The following is a 24879-nucleotide window of genomic DNA, read 5'->3' on the forward strand; positions in this document are numbered from 1 at the left end:
CGATCGATAATGCCACCAAAGCTTTGTTTCCCTCGTAGGGAGGTTACCAGGGCGCTGAGCCTGAGGCCTCGCTCACGGCGTTCGTTCTTGTGGCATTGCTGGAGTCCAAAGACATTTGTAACGCCCATGTGACGGTGAGTCCATCCGTCGTGTGTCTTCCCTGAGTCACATTATTCGTCTTTTCTGGTGCGGGAGCGCGGGAGGCAAAGGACGGGGCCTAAGAGAACGATCTGTGTGTCGCCAGATTTCCTCTTCCCTCCGCCGAGGCTTCAAACTGTGCTGGGGGAGCCAGATTCCAGGCCCTCCCGCAATCTCAGTCCTCCAGGAAGTGAGATTTCTAGTGTAAAACCAACAGACCACAGATCCCTGCCTCAGAGATCTCACCGCCTAAAGAAACAGGACGGAGCAAAGGGAGCTTAGTAACCCCCATTTAACGATGGGGGACGGAGGCATAGAGCATCAACTGGGGGGCGTGAATCATGTAGGATGTGGCTAGAACCCAGATGGCCCACCCAATGCCCTCACAACACCATCCTTCTGCTCCTTTGATTTTTTTTTCCCCCTTGTTGCCAGTAAAAGAGAGGAATTTCAGACTGCTGCTCACAAACAGGGGTGAACTAATAGGGGAGGTAGAGGTTGGTGACAACCTGGGAAGCAGTGATCACGAGATGGTAGATTTCAGGATCCTGACCAAAGGAAGGAAAGTAAAATACACACCTTGGACTTCAGAAAAGCAGATTTTGACTCCCTCAGACACCTGATGGGCAGAACCCCCTGGGATGCTAACATGAAGGGGCAAGGAGTCCAGGAGAGCTGGCAGTATTTTAAAGAAGCCTTATTGAAGGCACAGAAAGAAACCATCCCGATGCGCAGCAAGAGAAACAAATATGGTAGGAGACCGGATTGGCTTACTGGGGAAATCTTTGGTGAACTTAAGCACAAAACTTGGACAGATGGGTAAGGAGGGATATAAATGTATAGTTTGAGACTTCAGGGAGTTATCAGGAAGGTGAAAGCACAATTGAAATTGTGACTCGCAAGGGATGTGAAGGGGAACAAGAAAGGTTTCTACAGGCATGTTAGCAAGAAGAAGGTGATCAGAGAGGGTGTGAGGCCCCTACTGGATGAGGAGGTAACGTAGTGACAGATGATGTGGGGAAAGCTGAAGTACTCAATGCTTTCTTTGCCCCTGTCTTCACGGACAAGGTGGGCTCCCAGACTAATGCGCTAAGTGATGCAATATGGGACAAAGGTGAACAGCCCTTGGTGGGTAAAGAACAGGTTAGGAACTATTTAGAAAAGCTAAATGTACCTAAAGCCATGGGTCCGGATTTAATGCATCCCAGGGTACTGAGGGAGTTGGCAAATATCATTGAGGAGCCTTTGGGCCATTGAGGAGCCTTTGAAAAGTCGTGGAGATTGGGAGAGATCCCGGATGATTAAAAAAAGGCAAATGTTGTGCCCATCTTTAAAAAAGGGAAGAAGGACGATCCAGGGAACTATAGGATGGTCAGTCTTACCTCTGTCCCTGGAAAAATCATGGAGGGGATCCTTAAGGAATCCATTTTGAGGCACTTGGAAGAGGGGAAAGTGATCAGGAATAGTCAGCATGGATTCACAAAGGGCAAGTCATGCCTGATCAATATGATTAGCTTCTCTGATCAGTTAACTGGCTCTCTGGACAAGGGAAAGTCAGTGGATGTGATATACCTTGACTTTAGCAAGGCTTTTGATACGATCTCCCACAATATTCTTGCCAGCAAATTAAGGGAATATGGATTGGATAAATGGACAGTAAGATGGATAGAAAGCTGGCTGGAAGGTCGGGCCCAGTGGGTAGTGATCAACGGCTCGATGTCAGGTTGGTGGTCGGTTTCTAGCAGAATGCCCTAAGGTTCAGTTCTAGGACCAGCTTTGTTCAACATCTTTATTAATGACCTGGATGAGGGGATGGATTGCACCCTCAGCAAGTTTGCAGATGACATAAGCTAGGGGGAGAGGTAGATACACTGGAGGGCAGAACAAGGTCCAGAATGACTTAGACAAATTGGAGGATTGGGTCACAAGAAATCTGATGAGGTTCAACACGGACAAGTGCAGAGTCCTGCACTAGGGACAGAAGAATCCCAAGCATTGTTACAGGCTGGGCACCAACTGGCTAAGGAGCAGTTCTGCAGAAAAGGACCTGGGGATGACAGTGGATGAAAAGATGGATGTGAGTCAACAGTGGGCCCTTGTAGCCAAGAAGGCTAATGGCATATTAGAGTACATTAAGAGGAGCATTGCCAGCAGATCTGGAGATGTCATTATTCCCCTTTATTCAGCTCTGGTGATGTCACATCTGGAGTATTGAGTCCAGTTCTGGGCCCCTAATTACATGTGGATGTGGATGCATTAGAGAAGATCCAGCAGAGGGTGACCAAAATGATTAGGGGTCTGGAGCACATGACCTATGAGGAGAGGCCAAGGGATTTGGGTCTATTTAGTCTGCAAAAGAGAAGAGTGAGGGGGGATTTGATAGAAGCCTTCAGCTTCTTGAAGGGAGGTTCCAAAGAGGCCGTTTGCAGTAGTGACGGACAGCAGAACAAGGAGCAATGGTCTCAAGTTACGGTGGAAGAGGTCTAGGTTGGATATTAGGAAAAGCTATTTCACTAGGAGGGTGGTGAAGCACTGGAATGGGGTCACCTAGGAAAATAGTGGAGTCTCCATCCTTAGAGGTTTTTAAGTCTCTGCTAGACAAAGCTCTGTTTGGGTTGATTTCGTTAGGATTGGATCTGCCTTGAGCAGGGGACTGGACTTGATAACCTTCTGAGGTCTCTTCCAACTCTATGGTTCTATGATTCTATGAATCCGCCCATCCAGCGAGCCCAAAGTGGTCTCCTTTTCCAGAAGTGGTAAAATCAGCCAGTGGATTAAGAGGGATTGGCTTAAAAAAAATAAAATAAATGGAGATTGCCTATCTCCTAGAACTGGAAAGGACCTTGAAAGGTCATTGAATCTAGTCCCCTGCCTTCTCAGCAGGACCAAGTACCATCACAACTGAAAAGACTTGGCCGTTCTTACGTTCTTATGTTGAGCCTCTCAAAATTCAGACCTGCAGCAATGGAAAAATGTTATTAGAGAGTTTAGTTCTTCTCTGGGAAGTGAATTGTGGAGGGAGGATGGGTCTGTACAGTTCCTAAGAGAAACCTCTAGGTCCCTAATCCCACCTCCGTGGCTCCCTCCGTCTTCCCACCCCCACCCCTCACCATGTTTGCACTTTCACCAAAGAAGCCATGAGCCCAAGTGGACCATAGGGGAGTGTTCCCCTCTCTGCCTTCTAGTGGGACCCCTCTAGGTCAAAGGGAACACACAGCAGTAGGAGATTGTGCACAGAGAGCAGATAAAGCAGATGGGCCAAACTTTGCTCTTCAGTAGCACTTGTTCTGAGGAGACACAGACAAAGTGCATTTCCGGACTCCTCTGTCTGGTACGTGTCACCAGGATGAAATTCACACATGCTACAAATTACATTAATTGGTAGCGGTTGTTTTTAATAATATCATGTAAAATATGTGTAAGAGAATTTCAGCCTGATCTGTGAGTTGGGTTTCTTGGTGTGCTCTTTCTTTCTTTCTTTCTTTCTTTCTTTCTTTCTTTCTTTCTTTCTTTCTTTCTTTCTTTCTTTCTTTCTTTCTTTCTTTCTTTCTTTCTTTCTTTCTTTCTTTCCTTTTTTTTCTCTCTTTTTCCCTTTTTCCTTTTAATTTTTTTCCTTTTTACCACCCAGAGTCTAAATAGTTCCATTACGAAAGCTGGGGAATACCTAGCCAGAAAGTATTCATCTCTCACAAGACCTTACACGGTGGCTATCGCATCCTACGCCTTAGCCCTGGTGGGGAAAGTGGACAGTGAGGAAGTGCTGATGAGCACTTCAAGAGGTAGGTTTCTGGAGGGGTCTCAGTACCAGAAAGATGTGGCCAAGTTGGGAGGGAGCGTGGCCACGTCCGCCAACCACGTAGGGAGCACTACAGCCGCTGAGAGGTTGCTGGGGTTTTGATGAACAGTGAGTATGGTTTAGTTGGTCTGCTGGGTTTTAAGGCTGCAGTGCAGATAGGTGTTAGGAGTCTAATGTGCACTACAGTGAGCTCCAACCCAACTGCATGATCACGCAAATCCAAAAATCCTTGCCCCACCCCTGTTCCACCCCTTCCCTGGGGCCCCGCCTCGTCTCTGAAGCCCCTCCTCATGTCACTCTATTCCCTCTCCCTCCATCACTTGCTCCCCCCACCCTCACTCACTTTCACCAGGGTGGAGCTGAGGGGTTTGGAGAGAGGAGGGGGCTCTGGGCTGAGCCTGGGAAAGGGAGTTGGGCTCCAGGAGGGGGTGGGGAAGTCAGGCTCAGCTGCTACAGGAGCAGGTGGGGAGGTGGGCTTGGGGCTGCAGGGAGGGGGGAGGTTGGGCTCAGAGCTGCAGCGGGGGGGGAAGGTCCGGCTCGGAACTGCCGGAGGGCATGAGGAGGTCGGGCTCTGGGCCACAGGAGAGGGGAGGAGTTCAGGCTCAGAGCTGCAGAAGGGGGTGGGAAGGTCAGGCTTGGGGCTGTGGGAGGGGGAAAGACGTCGGTGTTGGGGCTGCAGGCAGGAGTAGAGGGTTGGATTCTCTACCTGTCTTGGCCCCATGCTGCTCCCAGAAGTAGCTCGCATGTGCTTTTAGCCCCAAGGCGGGGAACCCGGGTAGCTCCGTGCGCTGCCCCTGTCTGCAGGAACTGCCCCCTTAGCTCTCACTGGCTGTGACCAGTTAACTTAAATTCCTGACCAGGAAAGATAGAATCACAGCACACTAGGACTAGAAGGGACCTCGAGAGGTCATCGAGTCCAGTCACCTGCCCTCATGGCAGGATCAGATACTGTCTAGACCATCCCAGAGAGACATTTATCTAACCTGCTCTTAAATATCTCCAGAGATGGGGATTCCACAACCTCCCTGGGCAATTTATTCCAGTGTTTGACTACCCTGACAGTTAGGAAGTTTTTCCTAATGTCCAACCTAAACCTCCCTTGCTGCAGTTTAAGCCCATTGCTTCTTGTTCTATCCTCAGAGGCCAAGATGAACAAGTTTTCTCCCTCCTCCTTATGACACCCTTTTAGGGTATGTCTATACTACCCTCCTAGTTCGAACTAGGAGGGTAATGTAGGCATACCGCACTTGCAAATGAAGCCCGGGATTTGAATTTCCCGGGCTTCATTTGCATAAGCGGGGAGTCGCCATTTTTAAAATCCCGCTGGTTTGAACCCCGTGCAACGCGGCTACACGGGGCACGAACTAGGTAGTTCAAACTAGGCTTCCTAGTTTGAACTACTGTTACGCCTCGTGAAATGAGGAGTAACGGTAGTTCGAACTAGGAAGCCTAGTTCGAACTACCTAGTTCGTGCCCCGTGTAGCCACGCTGCACGGGGTTCGAACCAGCGGGATTTTAAAAATGGCGGCTCCCCGCTTATGCAAATGAAGCCCGGGAAATTCAAATCCCTGGCTTGATTTGCAAGTGCGGTATGCCTACATTACCCCCTAGTTCGAACTAGCGGGGTAGTGTAGACATACCCTTAGATACCTGAAAATTGCTATCATGTCCCCCCTCAGTCTTCTCTTTTCTAAACTAAGCAAATCCAATTCTTTCAGCCTTCCCTCATAGGTCATCTTCTCTAGACCTTTAATCATTCTCATTGCTCTTCTCTGGACCCTCTCCAATTTCTCCACATCTTTCTTGAAATGCGGTGCCCAGAACTGGACACAATACTCCAACTGAGGCCTAACCAGCGCAGAGTAGAGCGGAAGAATGACTTCTCGTGTCTTGCTCACAACACACCTGTTAATGCATCCCAGAATCATGTTCACTTTTTTGCACCAACATCACACTGCTGACTCATATTCAGCTTGTGGTCCACTATAACCCCTAGATCCCTTTCTGGCGTACTCTTTCCTAGACAGTCGCTGCCCATTCTGTATGTGTGAAACTGATTGTTCCTTCCTAAGTAGAGCACTTTGCATTTCTCTTTATTAAGCTTCATCCTGTTTACCTCTGACCATTTCTCCAATTTTTCCAGATCATTTTGAATTATGACCCTATCCTCCAGAGCAGTCGCAACCCCTCCTAGCTTGGTATCATCTGCAAATTTAATAAGCGTACTTTCTATGCCAATATCTAAATCGTTGATGAAGATATTGAACAGAGCCAGTCCCATAACAGACCCCTGTGGAATCCCACTAGTTATACCTTTCCAGCAGGATTGTGAACCATTAATAACTACTCTCTTAGTACGGTTATCCAGCCAGTTATGCACTCACCTTATAGTAGCCCCATCTAAATTGTATTTGCCTAGTTTATTGATAAGAATATCATGCAAGACCGTATCAAACGCCTTACTAAAGTCTAAGTATACCACATCTACCGCTTCTCCCTTATCCATAAGATTCGTTATCCTATCAAAGAAAGCTATCAGATTGGTTTGACATGATTTGTTCCTTACAAATCCATGCTGGCTGTTCCCTACCACCTTGCCACCTTCCAAGCATTTATAGATGATTTCCTTAATTACTTGCTCCATTATCTTCCCTGGCACAGAAGTTAAACTAACTGGTCTTTAGTTTCCTGGGTTGTTCTTGTTTCCCTTTTTATAGATGGGCACTATATTTGCCCTTTTCCAGTCTTCTGGAATCTCTCCTGTCTCCCATGATTTTCCAAAGATGATAGCTAGAGGCTCAGATACCTCCTCTATGAGCTCCTTGAATATTCTAGGATGCATTTCATCAGGCCCTGGTGACTTGCAGGCATCTAACTTTTCTAGGTGATTTTAAATGATTAAGGAATCAATTTGCATACATGTCAAGATAATAAGGCAATAGGTCACAGGGAGCATGATTTCTCAAAAATAAATTGTGTCACTCCAACTGGATGGCTTTCTTTGACCAATCTTGTGGATGGGGGCCAGTGGTAGAGGTAGTATATCTTGACTTTACTAAGGCTTTTTGACACTGCCTCACATGATCTTCTCACTAAAAAACTGGGAACACAACCTACGTGGAACTAATAGGTCGGTGCATAACTGGTTAGATAGTAGTTATCAACAGTTCACAGTCATGCTGGAGGGGCATAACAAGTGGGGTTCAGCAGGGATCATTCAGGGGTCTGGCTCTGTTCAGTATTTTCATGAATGATTTAGATATTGGCATAAAGAGTACACTTATAAAGTTTGCATAAGTTTCCAAGCTGGGCAGGGTTGCAAGTGCTTCAAAATGGTCTGGAAAAACTGAAGACATGGTCTGAGGTTAACAGGATGGAATTCAACGAGGACAAATGCAAAGTGCTCCACTTAGGAAGGAACAATCAGTTTCCAACATACAGAATGAGAAGCGACTGTCTGTGAAGGAGAACTGCTGTTAAGGATTTGCCCCCTGAGGGACAAAAGTTATTCTCTTCATCCACAGATGCATCCCTCCACATTCTAAAAGATTCAATAGCAACGCTGAAAATCTGGGGAGGGTATGTCCCACGGCCCAACGGAAAGCTAAACTGGTTCTACACCTCTCGGTCCAGAACCTCTACATACACCTCGCAGCAGAGAGGTTGCGATCTGAGGCATAGGCAAAGATCACGAAAGAGGAGAGTGTCTCGGTCCGATCTGCCGCGCCCAACCCACCAACCACCAGACAGGCATGTGGACAGGTTGGTCGAGGGTGCCACATCGATTTCTCAACACGACCAGTCTCGTCACAGTCTGCTTCCCTCCCATTGATCCTGAACACTCATAACGTCCAACAAGTGGGTTCTGGAGATAACCTCCAAAGGATATTCCACCCTGTTCATCTCCTTTCCACCAACACAGCCCCCTTCCCTGTCTCTCTTCTGGGACCCTTCCAATGAGATTCTCCTACCACAGGAGATAGACAAGCTCCTTGCCATGAGAGCAATAGAACCAATGCCAGCTCCGCACAGGAGAAAGGGGTTTTATTCCCGATACTTTATAACACCCAAGAGGGCAGGAGGATGGAGACCCATCTTGGATCTGTGCAGACTGGCCAGATATCTAAAGAAACATCATTTTACTGTGGTAACACTGGCAACAATAATCCTGTCATTAGAGAAAGAAAACGGGATGTTGTCCCTCAACCTACAAGACACCTACTTTCACATTACGATTTGTCTGTCTCTGTCAGGGTTGTTCCCCACTCCGGCACTCTGAGTGCAGAAGGTGAGGGCCTGCAAGAGAGCCCCACGAAGAAAGCAGGCAGAGAATTTTATATGATTCAGATTTCAGCACCACATGCCCCTCGGTTCTTCTGGTGCCCTGGCCAACACTCTTGCTCGCTACCCGAGTTTAACCGCTTAGTCACTCGGTGCTGATCAGCACTCCTCCAGTCCATTATTGTCTGACAAGAGGTTTCTCAGATTCAACCTGAGAGCAAAGGGGGAATGTACACACTGATGGCTCCTCCAGGTCACAATTATTTACACTGGGCTTGATAGTAAGTACAAGTGATTTTATTACGTACAAGCCGTAGGATTTAAGTGGTTGCAAGTGAAGACAGGCCGAGCAGAGTGGATTACAAACTAAAAATAACAGAATTCTAACACTAAAACCTCAGTGCAAACGTGTTACACACTCATCCTAAAACTCTTATTGTTCCAGCCACGCCTTCAAAACCAGGGCAGTCTCCTTTTCCCTGGGGTCATTAGTTATCCTCTTGTGCCACGCCAGCCAAAGACAAAGACACTCCTAAGCTTCCCATTAATCCACTTTTACATGGGAAGTTACCTGGCCAGTCCCCACCAATTAGGGAGGTCACATGACTTCCTAGGACCCACCACTGCTCAGACTTAAAGGACACAAGGGGCTGTTTACATAGGATTGGCCAGACACTGAGACATTCCCAGCATTGGAAACACCCTTGATGGCTTTCCTTTGCACATAAGCCATTCCATACCCCATATGTCTAATGCCACACACAAGAATGATCCAGTCACCCAAATATCCAGACCCAGCAGGCTAAGATTGATAGGTCACATGAGGCAATTTGTCTAAAGCATCTTTGAGTTATGCATATTCGTGTCCATAAGTCCATTTCATAAAGCACGGGCGGGGTGGGGGTATCTTATCTCCCAATATAGCCTGTTACAGAGCTGGGAACAGAGCCCCAACTTGGGTGCCAAGCCACTGTCTTCACCACAAGACCAGTTGTCCTTTCTCTCACACTGTGCTATTTTGTGAGGGATATCTGCATCGCCGTGGGTTTGTCACACACCCGGTGTTCTCCGTGGGCACGGCCCCAGAGGCGGCCCTTTCCATTTGGAGCTGCTCGGAGGGTCCCAGTACGTGTCACTCTGTTTCTGTTTCTTTGATGGCATTTAGAGAGAAATCGCTGGGAAGACACGAACGCCCACACTTTCAGCATCGAGGCCACCTCATACGCTCTGCTGGCCTTGCTGCACATGAAGAAGTATGAAGAAGCTGGTCCCCTCGTCAGATGGCTGGCGGAGCAGAAATTCTACGAAGGGGGGTACGGATCTACTCAAGTGAGTATGATCGCTGGTGAATCTGTTCAGATGTCTGACGTAACAGTATGTTTTGAGGGAAGGTCTCTCGATTGAAGGACTGGAAACCTCATCACTCAATCCCTTGAGATGGAGAATACACTTGTAGGGAACAGTTGTGTGTTAGTCCAGGAGGTGGACATGAAAACCCAGGGTGGGTGACAGTTGGCCCGTAGGCCAAATATGGTTCACCAGACAGCGAACTTCAGCATAGGTAAATCAAGAGTCTGGTGAACAGATTGTGATAATGTCCTATCAATTCAGAGTTTCCAGTGTCCAAAAGAAGCATCAGTTCTGACCTCATGTAAAACACAGGTGGTAGAACTTCCCTGCGACCACTCCAGTTTGGCTTAAAGCAGAGCTCTGAGACCTATTAATCATAGAATTATAAAAATACAGGACAGAATGAGCCATCAATAAGTCATCTAGAAAAACTTAAAAAACAACGAATAGTCCAGCAGCACCTTAAAGACTAACAAACATGTAGAAGGTATCATGAGTTTTTGTGGGTACAACCCACTTCTTCAGATGACTGGCGTATTAAAAGTCCAGTTCCAAAATAAATAGGAGATGTGGGGGAAGGAAGGGAAAAATAGTGAATTAGGGAGTGGTCCCCAATGCAGTTCCTGCGGGTGCCATGGCACCTGCCGGGGCATTTATGTGCACCCACTGAACGATCTGGGCCAGCCCTGCCCTGAGTGTGCGGCACATGCACGGTGCTGGCCCCGGGCGCGTGGCAGCTGTAGCTGGCGGAGGGGATCGCTATGGCGCAGGGAGGCCCCGGATTCTGTTGTTGTGGAGCTGGGTGTTGAGGGGTTTCCAAGGAACATGGGTGAGTCCAGCGCCCTGAATCCCTCTGTCCCTGCTTTGTGTTTCTGGCTTTGCCGATTTGGCTGAACCTGTCTGGCGAAGAGGTCGCTGCAGGGAGGAGAGAGAGCAGAACCGGGGAGGGGGCAAGCTGCAGAAATAGGAAATGTTTGTAAATGCCGAGAGGACTGGATCTGGGTTGTTGGCATTTTTCTCATTCTTTAGCATTCTCATACGCCCGCTCTCCTACTCACTCACACAGTGGTAGACCCCTGCCTGTCCCAGAGCACATTTCCCCCTGGTGTTATTTACAGCCCATGAGTCACCTTTCATCCTTGGGACCCCCGTTTAGATACATGAAAACTGCTATCGTGTCCCCTCCCGGTCTTCTCCTTTCCAAACTCAACAAGCCCAATTCTTTCAGTCTTCCCTCATCGCTCATGTTCTCTAGACCTTGAATCATTCTTGTGGCTCTTCCTCTGGATCTACTCCAATTTCTCCACATCTTTCTTGAAATGTGGTGCCCAGAACTGGACACAATACTCCAAGTGAGGCCTAATCAGCACAGAGCAGAGTGAAAGACTGACTTCTTGTGTCTTGCTCACAACACTCCTGTTAATGCCTCCCAGAATCATGTTTGCTTTTCTTGCAGCAGTGTCACACTGTTGACTCATAGTTAGTGTAACCCTTCTGCTGGGTGGGCCCGGCAGCAACCAGGGCCGGGTTCTATATCGAGGGGTCCATCTCACACAGAACCGGCTCAAGCCCCTAACCTGGGAAATTCACACACCCCTGGGCGCCTCTGAGAGGCAATGCTTCCCCACTCGCAAGCACAGAGTGTAAATGCCAAGAGGGTTAAAAAGAAACATTTAATGAAACAGAGAGAGAAGTCACATGGCATTAACTTGGGAAAATACCACAAACAGAGTTCATAGCCCAAACCATGAGCAAAGTCCAACACCCCAAGGCTGTATCTACACTGGCACGTTCTTGCGCAAAAATGGCCGCTCTTGCGCAAAAACATGCCGCCTGTCTACACTGGCCACGCGTTCTTGCGCAAGTAAACTGACGTTGTACTGTAGAAAATCAGGGCTTCTTGCGCGAGAACTCTGACACTCCATATCAGGAAGAAGCCTTCTTGTACAAAAGCTCTTCCAGAAGAGGCCAGTGTAGACTGGCAACATGAATTTCTCCTTTGAGTGGTTGCTCATGTCCATTCGAATTAGGTGTGTGCACCGCGTCTTCCAGAGTGTTTTCCCTGGAGTGGCGCTGCCATGGCGGGTCATAAGTACCCCTGCCGGCGCTCCCTCACCTCAGTTCCTTCTTACTGCCCGTGACAGTCATTGGAGCATTAATGGTTCCCGTACTCTTAGTACAGTAAATAGTTCTAAGTAGTTCAATTAGTTAGGGTATGTCTACACTACAGCACTAATTCGAACTAACCTAGTTCAAATTAGTTAATTCAAAATAAGCTAATTTGAACTAGTGCATCTAGACCTAAAAACTAATTCGAACTAGCATGTTCACATTGAGTGGACCCTGAACTGAAGTTAAGGCTGGCCAAAACAGGTGCTGGCAGGGCATCAGGTTAGGACTTAGAGTGTGGAGCTGCTGCCTCAGGCTAGCCAAGGGCTGTGCTTAAAGGGACCCGACCCCCACCCCGGACAGACAGTTCTCAGGGTTCCCCACTTGCTTGTCCACCTCGATGAGGGACAGCAAAGCAGTCCTGTCTTGGAGTGCCCTGAGAGCCCGCATTAGGCACATCACAGCACTCGGCCATCAGCCCAGCTGCACTTGCCACAGGCTGCCATCCGGGGGAGTCAATCGGGGGGTGTCAGGATCCAGGAGACCCTGCAGGAGAGCTTCCACCCCGAGGAGCCCGCAGAGCCACCCCAGTCCTCCCCATTGGGGGCTCGTACCCCATTCCTCCCTCACCTCCTTCCAGTTACCCCTCCCTAGCCCCCCTTCCTGATGTACAAAATAAAGGACACGTGTGGTCAAAAATAGAAACTCTCTTTATTTAACAAAACTGGGGAGAGGGGGAGATTAACCTCTGGGGAGACTGGGAAAAGGAGGTGGGAGAGGGGAAGAGAGAGGTTTGGAGAGGGGAGGGAGAAACCTGGGAGGAGGGCGCTGGAAGGGGAAAGCCAGGGGAAGAAGGAGGAGGGGAAGTATAAAACTATGGTACGCCATATCTTCAGTACTGTGTGCAGATGTGGTCTCCTCACCTCAAAAGGCCTTGGAAAGGGTTCAGAAAAGGGCAACTAAAATGATGAGGGGTTTGGAACAGGTCCCATATGAAGAGAGGCTAAAGAGACTGGGACTTCTCAGCTTAGAAAAGAAGGGGTATGATAGAAGTCTATAAAATCATGAGTGGTGTGGTGAGGGTGCATAAAGAAATGTTCTTCATTAGTTCCCATAATAGAAGGACTAGAGGACACCAAATGAAATGAATGGGTAGCAGGCTTCAAACTAATAAGCGAAAGTTCTTCTTCACAAAGCAAATAGTCAACCTGTGGAACTCCTTGCCACAGGAGGCTGTGAAGGCTAAAACTATAAGGGTATGTCTACACTACAAAGTTAGTTCGAATTAGGTAAATAGGCACTACACTAGCGCTCCGCTAGTTCGAACTAGGTAAACCAGAAGGTGTGGCCCCAAGGAGAATCTGGTAGACAGCTTGCGTGGCCCTCCTGCTCCCAGGCTAGGCCTGGGAGAAAGCTGGCAGGTATCTGATGAAGAGGGTTTTTGCCTGCAGGAGCTTATGCCCAGATAAATCTTTAAGGTGCCACAGGACTGTTGTTATAGTTTCAGTTCCCGTTCAATTTAGTTCCGGTTCTAAGGAAGGTTTTGTTCAGGCCATTGATGAAAATGTTGGAGGAGGGAATGGGTTGCGCCCTCAGCAAGTTTACAGAAGACTCTAAGCTAGAGGAGGGGTAGCTACACTGGAGGGCAGGGATAGAGTCCAGAGTGACCCAGACAAATTGGAGGACTGGGCCAAAAGAAATCTGAGGAGGTTCAACAAGGACAAGTGTAGAGTCCTGCCCTTGAGACGGAAGAATCCCAAACACAGCTACAGGCTGGGGACTGACTGGCTAAGCTGCAGTTTGTCAGAAAAAGACCTGGGGATTATAATGGATGAGAAGCTGGATATGAGTCAGCAATGGGCCCTTGCAGCCAAGAAGGCGAATGGAATATTAGATTGCAGTAGGAGGAGCATTGCCAGTTAGTGACTATTCCCTTTATTCGGCTCTGGTGAGGTCACATCTAGAGTTTTGCATCCAGTTCTGGGTCCCCCATTACAGAAAGGATGTGGACACATTGGAGAGGATCCAATAGAGGACAACCAAAATGATTAGGAGTCTGGAGCACATGACCTATGAGGAGAGACTGAGGGGTTTGGGCTGGTTTAGTCTGCAGAAGAGACGAGTGAGGGGGGATTTGAGAGCAGCCTTCAACTCCCTGGAGGAGGGTTCCAAAGAGGATGGAGTGAGGCTGTTCTCAGGGGTGGCCGATGGCAGGACAAGGAGCAGTGGGCTCAAGTTACAGTAGGGAAGGTCCAGGTTGGATATTAGGGAAAACTATTTCCCTGGGAGGGTGGGGGAGCACTGGGATGGGTTCCCTAGGTTTTTAAGTCCCAGCTTGGGCTGGGAATTGAATTGGGGTTGGTCCTGCTTTGGGCAGGGGCACTCAATGAGTTCCTGAGGTCTCTTCCATTAAACGTCAGGGTTGGGTTCCAGTCTCATTCATGGGCCACTGATGTAATTCAGAATCAAGGGGGCTTCAGGCTCTTGGTTTGTGGTAAGAGGACAAGGTGGCGAGACTCTCTTCTCTTTTCCCTGGTCTTCTAGGCGATCATCATGGTGTTCCAGGCTCTCGCGCAGTACCAGCTCGACGCCCCCCTGCGCAAAGAGCTGAATTTGGACGTGTCTATTCTTCTACCTGGCCGCACTAAATCTATCACTTACAGGATTGAGCACGAGAACGCGATGCTGACCAGATCGACGGAGGTACTGGTTTCTCCTGCTGCCACCCATCCGACTGGGTGCCCCTTCCTGACCGCGCACTGGAACAGCGCCGGGCAAACTGTAGCCTGAGGGCCCTTTGGGTCTGGCCTACGAGATGTTTTGTTCACTGCTGCCCACACGCAGGGCTTTTTCCCTGCCAGTGTGACTCACGTGACACTCACCGAACACTGAGGTGCATGCTGATGGCCCGCAACACTGACCGGGAAAGCCGGGCGCAACCTCTGCAGCCAATCACAGCGCTGCCCCGGTTCAGTCGGCACCTCCCACGCGTTCTAGGGGCGCAGGTGTCATGAGTAAAACCATCCTAGCTGAGGAGACCGTCCTGATTACACCAACCCTGTGGCCCACTGAGATGAAGGAGGCCACCCAGTGGGTAGTTGTCCTCGAACCTGATCTTAACTTTGATCTGGATCCCATTTCCCTGGCCTTTCTCTGCCCATCTCATCTTGATGGGCAAAGCCGGACCTAGGTGGGTCTATCTAGTGACTATCAGGGAATAAGCACGGCATAAAACACCCTATTTTTATGAGCTGAGCTGAGCATAAAACACCCTATTGGGGTGATCCCAGTAGACCCCTTGGGGCTGCTTCCTGGGCACCGACACGGCCACAGCCACTCGTCTTCCTGCTCTCTTTTTTCTGCGGCTTAGCCAGCCTGTTACCATGCTTGGGATTCTTCCATCCCAAGGGCAGGACTCTGCACTTGTCCTCGTTGAACCACATCAGATTTCTTTTGGCCCTACCCTCCAATTTGTCTAGGTCACTCTGGCCCCTGCTCTGGCGCGATGTCTAGACTGCAGGCTTCTTTTGGAAGAAGCTTTTCCGGAAGAGATCTTCCAAAAAATCTTCTTCCAAAAGAGAGCACCTACAATGTGGAAGCGAATCGAAGAAGCGATCTGCTTTTTCAAAAGGTTGCGTCCAGACTGAATGATGCTCTCTTGCATGTAAACTGTGATTACTATGGGCAGAGTGGCCACCAGAGTACCTGGGCCTTTTCCTTTTTCTTGTGAAAGAACTCCCTCTTCCTCGTCCACACACACCGTTTTCCGGAAGAGCTCTTTCCGAAAAAGGCTTTTTCCTCGTAGAAAGAGGTTTACCAATGTCAGAAAAGTCTCTCTGTTTTTTCGATTTTCTTTCGAAAGAACGCGATTGCAGTGTGGACATAAGCAAAGTTTTTTTCGGAAATACAGCTGTGTGGTCTATAGAGAACAGCCTGAAAGATTTCTATCTGTATGGCCTGTTTCATTGAAATGCGAGCGCTGCCCGATCTGATTGTAGGTTCTTTTCAGACGAGGCTGAACAAAGACTTTGTTGTGAGAGCGAGAGGCATCGGACAAGGCACCTTGACGGTGGTGACTGTGTACAACGCAAAGATACCAGAGGATACATCTCAGTGCAAGAAGTTTGACCTGAAGGTGTCTGTCAGCGAAGCCGAGGGTGGTATGTTACCTTCTGACTGATTACATTGGGTTTGTGCTCGTCACCCAGACCCCTACACAAGGATTAAGACATTAATCCGTTAAGACAAGGACCACAGAAGGCAGCAAGTGGAATGACTAAGCTAGACTAGAGTTATTGCCTTTAGGCTATTTCTACACTGTGCATTGTTGTGCAAGAAGATATGCAAATGAGGTGTGGGGATAAATATCGCCGCACCTCATTTGCATATCTAATAAGCCACCATTTTTACAGAAGGGAGTTTTGTGCAAGAAGGAGCTGTCTTTTCCTGAAAATAAGCGGCAGAGCGGCTCCTGTTCAAAACCCCCTTCTGCAAAAATAGCAGCTCATTAGGTATGCAAATGAGGTGTGGCAATATTCATCCCCACACCTCATTTGCATATCTTCTTGCGCAACAATGTGCAGTATAGATGTAGCCTTAGAACAGCACTAGACAAGTGCTACTCAACATGTGGCCCGTGGGTGGGAGCTAAAACACAAAAGTCATCAATATTATGGTCTTCTGTTGATATGTGTGTTAGTAGTTAAATTCCTGGACTGTCATTGCTCATTAAAAGTGCTATCATATGGGTGGTAATCAGGTAAATATTGCATTTTATTTATATCAACAGAATCCACTTCAATGGGGACTGCATGTTGTGTAGTCTTGCCTTAATCTTTGTATTCATGCCCGTCGGTGTGAAAGAAGCTATTTTCATATATTTGCATTTATGTTTGCGTGTACATGCAACCACATGTCACTTGCAGCCCTCGGCATGTGTAGTGAGTATCACTGTGGCCCGTGGGGCTTCCAAAGTTGAGTAGCCCTGGCTTAGAGATTTCAACTGAGATCCAGAGGTGTGTCTAAACTACACCGCTCTGTTGGCAGAGGGATGTAGATTAGGCACGTTGATATTGAAAATGAAGCCAGGATTTAAATATCCCATGCTTCATTTGCATAATGGTGGCTGCCACTTTTTTTCAAAACAGGGCTTTTTCGAAAAAAATACAGCAGTTTAGATGGGGATCTATCAAAAATAAAACCCTTTTCCAAATGATCCCATACTCCTCAAAAAATGAGGTTTACAGGATCTTTTGAAAAAGGGTATTATTTTCGAAAGATCCCCATCTAAACTGCTGGGTTTTTTTGAAAAAACCCCGTTACGAAAAAAAACGCAGTCACCATTATGCAAATGAAGCATGGGATATTTAAATCCCAGCTTCATTTGCACTTTTGATGTGTCTAATCTACATCCCTTTGCTGACAGAGGGGTGTAGTTTAGACACAGCCCAGGTGTCAGGCTACGTCCACACTACAAGCTAGATCCACGCACTCACCTCGCTAGTGTGAGTATAAATAGTGAGGTAGCTGGAGGAGTGGCTTAGTGATGCTAAGTTTGGACCCTCCAGATTCGGGCAGGTTTGTATGCAGCACAGCTAAACCGTGCCCCTGCAGCAGCCCACGTGACTGCAGCTACACAACTATTTACGCTCACACTAGCTAGAGGGGAGCCGGCCCGAGTAGGTGTCCCCTGAGGAATCATGCCACCAGCCCATGGGATAGGTGTAGCCTATGCCAATGAGATTTACGGTAGGTCTACACTAGATCCAGAAGGTCGGCTTATGGCTCCAGCTACGTAAATAATGTAGCTGGAACTGAAGTGCCTGAAGCCAAGCTTGGCGCCATCCCCACAGCAGGGTGTAAACAAGAGCAGCATCAACCAGGGACCTCTCAGTGTTTGATTTATCTGGTCCTTACTAGACCTGCTAAATCGAACGCCAGGAGATTGATCACTGGTGTGGTAAGCATAGATGTGGCCTTAAAGCCAGTATTTTGCCTTGGCCTGTTGGAGAGAACGGGGCCAGCCAAGAGTTTTGGATCACGTTTTGAACTTTTGAAAATTCCAGAGAGTTGAGATCCCCGCTTCTGATTTTGGCCTGTGTATCTCCTGATAACAAGAAACCATGTTTCTGTGGGAGAGGCTACTTCACTATTGCCAAACACAAGCACTCAAAACCCGTTAGCAATGTCCAATGTTCCCAGTAAGCCGTGCGCTTGGACAGCCACCCAGGAGAGATTCACATACCACCCAGCTGCAAGTGTTTCTACGAGTGGTTCACATCTGCACAGGCCTGGGTGCACATAACAAAATTCATTCTGCACCTGGATGGAAAAAATCAGATGGAACATTGGTTGTATCTCCTCAAAACAATGACACCTGCTTAATTTCATGAGTTTTTTTTTGTTTTGTTTTTTTTTAATAATACATGTTGGCTTCTGCTTTGCCTTCTGGTTTCTGAACCTTTCAGTTCTTTAAAGCTCTTCTGCACAACCGCAAGGTCTAGAAATGGACTTTTGTGCTCTGTGAAAGCTGAGATTCTCGTGTGATCTTTTGTTTCCAGGAGCCATGGCTTTAGGAAACATCAAAAATCGTAAGACTTGCTATGAGAGTCGGCAGTACTGCCTTTTAGCGCATGTGCTGGGATCCCTGAGAGTGGTTGGTTCCTTTGGGATTTCTTTCACCCCCATTCTAGGACCTCTTCGATGAAAGTGCCGAGTTGCTGCATTTTGGTGTCTTTTACCAAACAAACTTACCCCCCACCAATATTTTTCTTCTTCTGCAACATTTTTAGCTCGGAAGCCAGAGGGAGCCCTGCGTTCAGTTTACATCAAAATCTGCGTCAGGTGAGAATGCTGAAGTCGAAGCGAGACGAATTCTGACAGCAAATAAGGTGCAGGTTGGACTTCCCTGGTCCTGCGCCCTCGGAATTTGACTGGTCCCAGATGAGGGATTTTGCCACACCAGGGAAGGTCATTGCTGGAACCCTGCCATCGCCCCCTCCCTCTCCCTGGCCCGGCCCACTGGCCTTCCAGCCAGCTCCCCACTTCCTGCTGGCCCCGCTTCCCTCCCAACCCCACTAGGCAGCCATCGCTGCTGGGACTCCGGATCACACCGGGCAGCCACACGCACCACCCTGGAGCTCTGGGTCCTGCTAGGCAGCCACGTGTGCCATGCTGGGGTTCCAAGTCCTGTAGGACAGTCACGTGCCTCGACTCCTGCCCTGCTGAGCTACCATGGCTCCTAACCCTACCAGGCAGCCACTCTGGGCCTCCTGACTCCGCTGGGCAGCCCACTGCTCCACCAGCCCTGCAGGGATCCTTACTGCTGGTCCTCCAGCGGGACTCTCTGATCCTGCAAAAGCCATGCTGGACCATGGATGTTGCTGGCCAGGGAATCCCAGTTCAGAGAGTTTCAACCTGTAAATATTTCTAACATCCCGGGTAACTAATCTCTGGAGCAACTGACCAAGTTGGGAGGTGGGTTCAGCAGCCCGGGGAATTTTTAAATCAAAATTTGGGGCAGGGGAGAGTTCTGGGAGATATGCGATTGCCCCAGCTGGAGTTCTTTTGGGGATGTTCTACAGTGGGGGTGGGGAACCTTTTTTGGGTCGGAGGACGCTGACCAACAGAAAAATCAGTCGGGGGCTGCACACAAGTGAGAAGCAAAAATACCACCCCTCACCAACATGGGCTCCCCAATGCTGGGGGCGGGAGCCCCGAGTCTCAGGGGCCAGGGCTGCATCCAGCCCCCTGTCCATAGACTCCCCACCCCTGCTGTACGGATTGTATTCTACAGGAAGTCAGAGCAGTTGATCGCAATCAAGCTTCAGAATCTCTGGATGTTGTGGTACCTGGAATGGGTTTCTACAGAGTAATGATCAGTCTTATTGACTATTACAATCCCCCAGCTCTTATCATGAGTAGATCCCAAAGTGCTTTACAAAGGGGAATGGGATCATTACCCTGGTTTTTACAGGTGGGGAAACCAAGGCACAGTTTCAGCTGGGTTTGTTGAGGGTCTATGACTACATGGAAGCATCCAGGCCCAGCAGGCTGCAGGGGGCAGAGGAGCACCAATTTCAGAATGGGTTTCTCAGTGGTGCGTCCTCATGCAAGGGCATTTCCTTTTCCTTGCTAGGTACCTCGGTGAAGTTAACGCCACAATGTCAATCCTTGATGTCACCATGCTTACGGGCTTCAGACCAGACACGGAGGATCTGAACAGGGTACGTCGGGGTAACCCGAGCTAGTCAATAGTAGAGGAAGGGTCCCGGCTAAGCAGAGCTTACAGCTCCCCGTGCAGCCGGCTCTCCTCACTCTCTGAGCTGTGCAAGCTGCACCAAGAGGTTAGAGGCGGAGCCCCCAAGCATCGAGAAATCCTGCTGCTCAGTGAGGACCCGAGTTCTCAGTAAGCAGGGCGCTTCTGTGGCCACTCAGGCAAGAGTCAGATGCCGCCTCGTCTCGTGTTTCTGCTGGTGGTGCACATCCACACTTGCCTCGGTGCACATAGAACAATTTATTCCGCATGTGGCTGGAAAGGGTTAGTGGGAACGTTGGACTGTACTTGGGACTGTCAGCCCTGCCCTCTTGCCCTGGACCTAAGAACTCTTTCAGCTTGAAGCAGGGTAGGGCAGAACTGCCACTAGAGGGCAGTATGATCACGTCCACATTGTGTTGCCTAATCCCACTCTAGCAGTGGGGCAGACTCATTCTGGTGCCACTTCTGGATTCTCAGGGTATGTCTACACTTCAGGACACATTCAAAGTAAGCCACGCCACTTCAGTGACGTTAATGGCGTTGCTGAAGTCGAAGTAGCTTAACTTGGCTTTTGGCACTGTTGCTGCAGGAAGTCAAAGGGAGAACGTTCTCCCTTCGACTTCCCCTACTCCTTGTGGAAGCAGGGTTACTGGCATCGACCAGTGCACCCCTGTCACTTCGAATGAGCCGTCAACCGCTAATTCAACAGCAGTCGCTTCCATCTTCCTTTGTAGTGTAGACGTACCCTAGTTCCCTGCCTTCCTGTGATGCCTCTTGCTTTTCCTTCACCGTGTTTAGCTTTCCAAAGGGGTTGACAGATACATTGCCCAGTACGAAAATGGGAAGTCTTCTGAGGACAGAAACACCCTCATCATCTACCTGGACAAGGTAAGACGCTACAGGGGGTTTCTGATCTTGTGTTAAACTCAGACTCCGGCTTCACCCATCTTGCACTCTCTGATGTTGCCAAAGATCCAGAAAGTCTGGGAGTGGAATAACTGGTGGCACAGTCACCCAGAGGATCAACTGGGCAGAGTTCCTATAGTCTTTAAAGGGAGCTTCACCATCTAACACCACTTGCTGAAACTGATCTCCAGTCTACTACTCTGTCTCCTTCTGCCTCCTCTCTTTTGAGCCTTTCTCTCTCCTCTTCCATTTCTTCCTTTCCAGAGACCCACGCGTTGCTCATCTGTGCTTTCCCCACCTAGGTGTCACATTTGGAGGAGGAGTGCCTACAGTTTAAAGTACACCAGTTTTTTGAAGTCGGTCTCATTCAGCCAGGAGCTGTCAAGGTCTATGAATATTACTCGTTAGGTGAGCCGTATCTTTTCTTATCACTGGGTCATGCCCAATCTGTCCCTTCCTCTCACACACTGGGCAAATTTCCCCCCTGTTCCCATAGCACCAAACTTCTTATGGCAGGGCAGAAATTGATCAAATGCCTGAATAAGAAAAGCAGCAGTTGGCACAGTAGCTAGAACGAAAGTGACAAGAGTTCCCACTCGTCATGCTCCAGAGCATGCGTTGGCCACCCGCCGGGAGCAGGGGAGAACAGATAAACATAGTCAAGGTGCGTTTTGAGTCTTCCTGGGCTGTACATGGCCCTGGTTACTGTCTGAGGCAAGGTTTACACGACACCTTTTTTTTTGGAAAAAAGTACGCAAAATGCTCCCTGACTTTTGCATACCTTTTTCTGATTTTTTTTTTTTTTTTGGAAGAGGGTTTTCTGAAATTTGGCCCGTCTACATTGGGCCAAATTTCAAAAAATCCCCCTCTTTCGAAAGATCCATTCTTCCTCGTAGAACAGGGAAGACAGGGCTTCCAAAAGAGTGTGTTTCCTCTTCTGCAAAAAGTGGAAGAGCAAACGCATTCCCTGGACGTGGCAGAGTTTTTCCGGGATACCGCCAATATCCTGGAAAACCCCCACAGTCTAGATGTACCCGGAGAGAGGAGACAATCTTAGAAAGGTGAGTCAGGAAATTCCTATCCAGAGCCAAACTTCCACAAAGCTTAGGCTGCTCAGACATTGAGGTCAATTAATCACTGGAACATGCCACCATGGGAAATCATAGAATCTAGAAGATCAGGGTTTGACAAAGCCCTGGTGGATGGTTTAGTTAGAGTTGGTCCTGCTTTTAATACGGAGCTGGATTCAATGACCTCCTAAGGTCTCTTTCCAGCCCTGGGATTCTATGATTCTAGGGTTGGAAAGAGACCTTCTGTTAAAAGCAGAACCAGCCCCAACTAAATCATCCCAGCCAGGGCTTTGTCAAGGTGGGGCTTAAAAACCTCTAGGGATGGAGATTCTCCCACCTCCCTAGGGAACCCATCCCAGCGCTTCACCCTACTATGGAAATACAGGGCGTCCCAGCTATAAGTCGTCCTGGGATACACCCGTTACGCACTAAAGTTGTTGATGCTTGTAGGAACTGATACATTATAAGCCCTCCCATTCCCCACCCTTAAGTTGCGCAAAAAAAAAACCCCCAATGTATTAAAATCAAAGTCAGGCACTGGGGAAAAATTCCCCGCTTTAAGTTGTTTCACTATAAGTCCGAGTTTTTCGGAACCTATCTTGGACTTCTAATGAGGACAGGCCACAGTTTTTCCTAATATTCAATCTCGACTTCCCGCACTGCAACTTGAGACCATTGCTCCTTGTTCTGCCATGTGCCCCCACTGAGAACAGCCTCGCTCCATCCTCTTTGGAACCCCCCTTCAGGGAGTTGAAGGCTGCTCTCAAATCCCCCCTCACTCTTCTCTGCTGCAGACTAAACAAACCCAAACCCCTCAGCCTCTCCTCATAGGTCATGTGCTCCAGCCCCTCATCATTGTGGTCGCCCTCTGCTGGACCCTCTCCAATGCGTCCACATCTGTTATGGATGGCCCAGAGTTTGACACAAAACTCTGGGTGTGGTCTCACCAGTGCCAAATAAAGGGGACTAATCATTTCTCTAGATCTGCTGGCAATGCTCCTCCTGATGCATCCCCAATATGCCATTAGCCTTCTTGGCTACAAGGGGATAGCTGCTTCATGTCCTCCTGAAATCAAAAAGACAAACTGGGAGAGGCCAAGTCTGTTATTGAGCCAACTGCTGCTGGAGAGAGAGAGAGACGCACGTTCGAGTCGCTCCGAGCTCGTCTTCAGGCCTGGGAAAGGTGCTCAGAGCATCCCGGCTGACGGCACGGTGGAAGAGATCGGTCAGCGACTCGTCTGGCCTGAAAGTCTCTGAATCAATTAAATGAAGAGATGAGGGTTCGGTTCAGGGTAGTTTCTAGACTGACTGGCCAGGCCCGTTGGCCTCTTCTGGGGCCCAGCTGTGCCTCAGTGTCCCCGACAGACTCAAGGCATTAGAATCTCTCTCACCGCTCCGCTTGGTTCTAGATCTTAGTCGTGACTGAGACTTTGCTCCATCAGTGCTGTGACAGCGACCTCAGTGGGAGGCTGGCTTGGGTCCGGGCTCCAGGGCTGCCCCCGAGAGCTCCAGTCTATGTGAAGGGGTCGCTTCCCATCAGGAGCAGAAAAAGCTTCCTGGAGATGGGCTGGCCACCGGCGCCAAACTGGGGCCACCCCTCCCTGCCACCGAAGTCCTGTCCCCGTGCCACCCCTAGTCCACAAGTCCCCCATCTGCCCGTTCCCTCGAGGCCCCACCCTTGCATTGCCAAGCCCTGCCTTGGCCCCGCCTCTTCATCCCAGGCCCTGCCCTCACACCACCTCTTCCCCACCCATTCCACCAAGGCCCTGTCCTTGCACCACCCCATCTTGAACCCCCACCCTTGCACAGCCCATTCCTTCGAGGCCCCGCCCTCGCATTGCCAAGCCCCACCCTGGCCCCGCCTCTTCATCCCAGGCCCCGCCCTCGACCACCTCCTCCTCAGAGCCCCTGCCTACATGCCACCCCTTCTCCCTGTGCCGCCTCTTCCCCGAAAGACCCAGCGCCCCACTCCCTCTTTTCCACCCCTCCTCCCTTGCACATCCCGCCAGCTGTCCACCTCATACCCCACCAATTCCAGCACCCTGCTTCCTATCTCCAGGAGGCTTCCTCACAGTCACAAGCCATGGGATGGATGGGGGATGGCAGGTGAAATTCTACAGCTTCTGATGCAGGGGGTCAGGTGAGATCCCAGGGGTGCCTTGCGTCCTTAAACTCTCCTCCTCTGCTCTCTCCTTAGATGACCGATGCATCACCTTCTACCGCCTGCCTCAGGAGAGCGGCTTGCTCAATAGGATCTGCCACGGGGATATTTGCCGGTGTGCAGAAGGTGAGGAGAGTCCAGCAACTGCTTATGTCACCCACACCCCTGCTGGCTGTGGGTCACCGGCCCATGGAGTGGTCCTCAGACCACTTACAGCATGTGTGCGCTCTACCGCCTTAGCTGAGAGCCCCCTGGCTTTTAGCTCCAGCTGCAGAGGCTCATGCTCTAAGTTCCAGAGGTCCCAGGTTCAGTTCTGCCTGTCGGCGTTACGCTTTCACCCGAGTAGGCTCGGGTTCAGGATTTTGGACCATTTACTAACAAGCTCTGGCTCTCCTAGCTCTGGTCTACACTCGGGAGTTATTTCAAAATATCCCCTCTGATTCTGAATGTCTAAGTGGAGCGTCTGCACTACCAAGGCTGTTATTTTGAAAAAACGGGCCGGTAGTTTGGAAATCTGCACTCCAGCTTTCCTTGGGGAATAACGCTTATTCCAAAATAGTGTGGATGCTCCGGTGCCAGTATTTTGAAATGACTGCTCCCCAGAGTCATTGAACTAATTACTCCCCAGTGCTTCCTGGGGCTCTAAGTCAAGATAGCACGTCCACATTGAGGGAGTCTGACTCACACTAATTTCAAGGCTTCCCAGTAGTGCACGCTATTTCCATTTTTTTATTTCTGGAGGTATGATGTCAATATCACAGAATCATAGAACCCTAGAGCTGGAAGGGATCTCGAGAGGTCATCGAATCCA

At 49.3% G+C, this 24879-nt stretch overlaps 1 protein-coding gene across 2 annotated transcripts in view; it reads left to right on the forward strand.

The window, feature by feature from the left end:
• Nucleotides 1-24879, forward strand: part of LOC102456878 (complement C3) — an 89641-nt gene that overhangs the window by 58277 nt on the left and 6485 nt on the right. For both annotated transcript variants that reach the window (XM_075902306.1, XM_075902307.1), the window contains 10 exons: nucleotides 39-134; nucleotides 3767-3917; nucleotides 9381-9544; nucleotides 14219-14377; nucleotides 15684-15834; nucleotides 18466-18517; nucleotides 19812-19899; nucleotides 20730-20819; nucleotides 21140-21245; nucleotides 24105-24194. In XM_075902306.1, coding sequence (XP_075758421.1) covers nucleotides 39-134; nucleotides 3767-3917; nucleotides 9381-9544; nucleotides 14219-14377; nucleotides 15684-15834; nucleotides 18466-18517; nucleotides 19812-19899; nucleotides 20730-20819; nucleotides 21140-21245; nucleotides 24105-24194 — 1147 coding nt within the window. The remainder of the gene's footprint in view (nucleotides 1-38; nucleotides 135-3766; nucleotides 3918-9380; nucleotides 9545-14218; nucleotides 14378-15683; nucleotides 15835-18465; nucleotides 18518-19811; nucleotides 19900-20729; nucleotides 20820-21139; nucleotides 21246-24104; nucleotides 24195-24879) is intronic.

This window comes from Pelodiscus sinensis, chromosome 19, assembly GCF_049634645.1.
Source record: "Pelodiscus sinensis isolate JC-2024 chromosome 19, ASM4963464v1, whole genome shotgun sequence".
Classification (NCBI taxonomy): Eukaryota; Metazoa; Chordata; order Testudines; family Trionychidae; genus Pelodiscus; species Pelodiscus sinensis.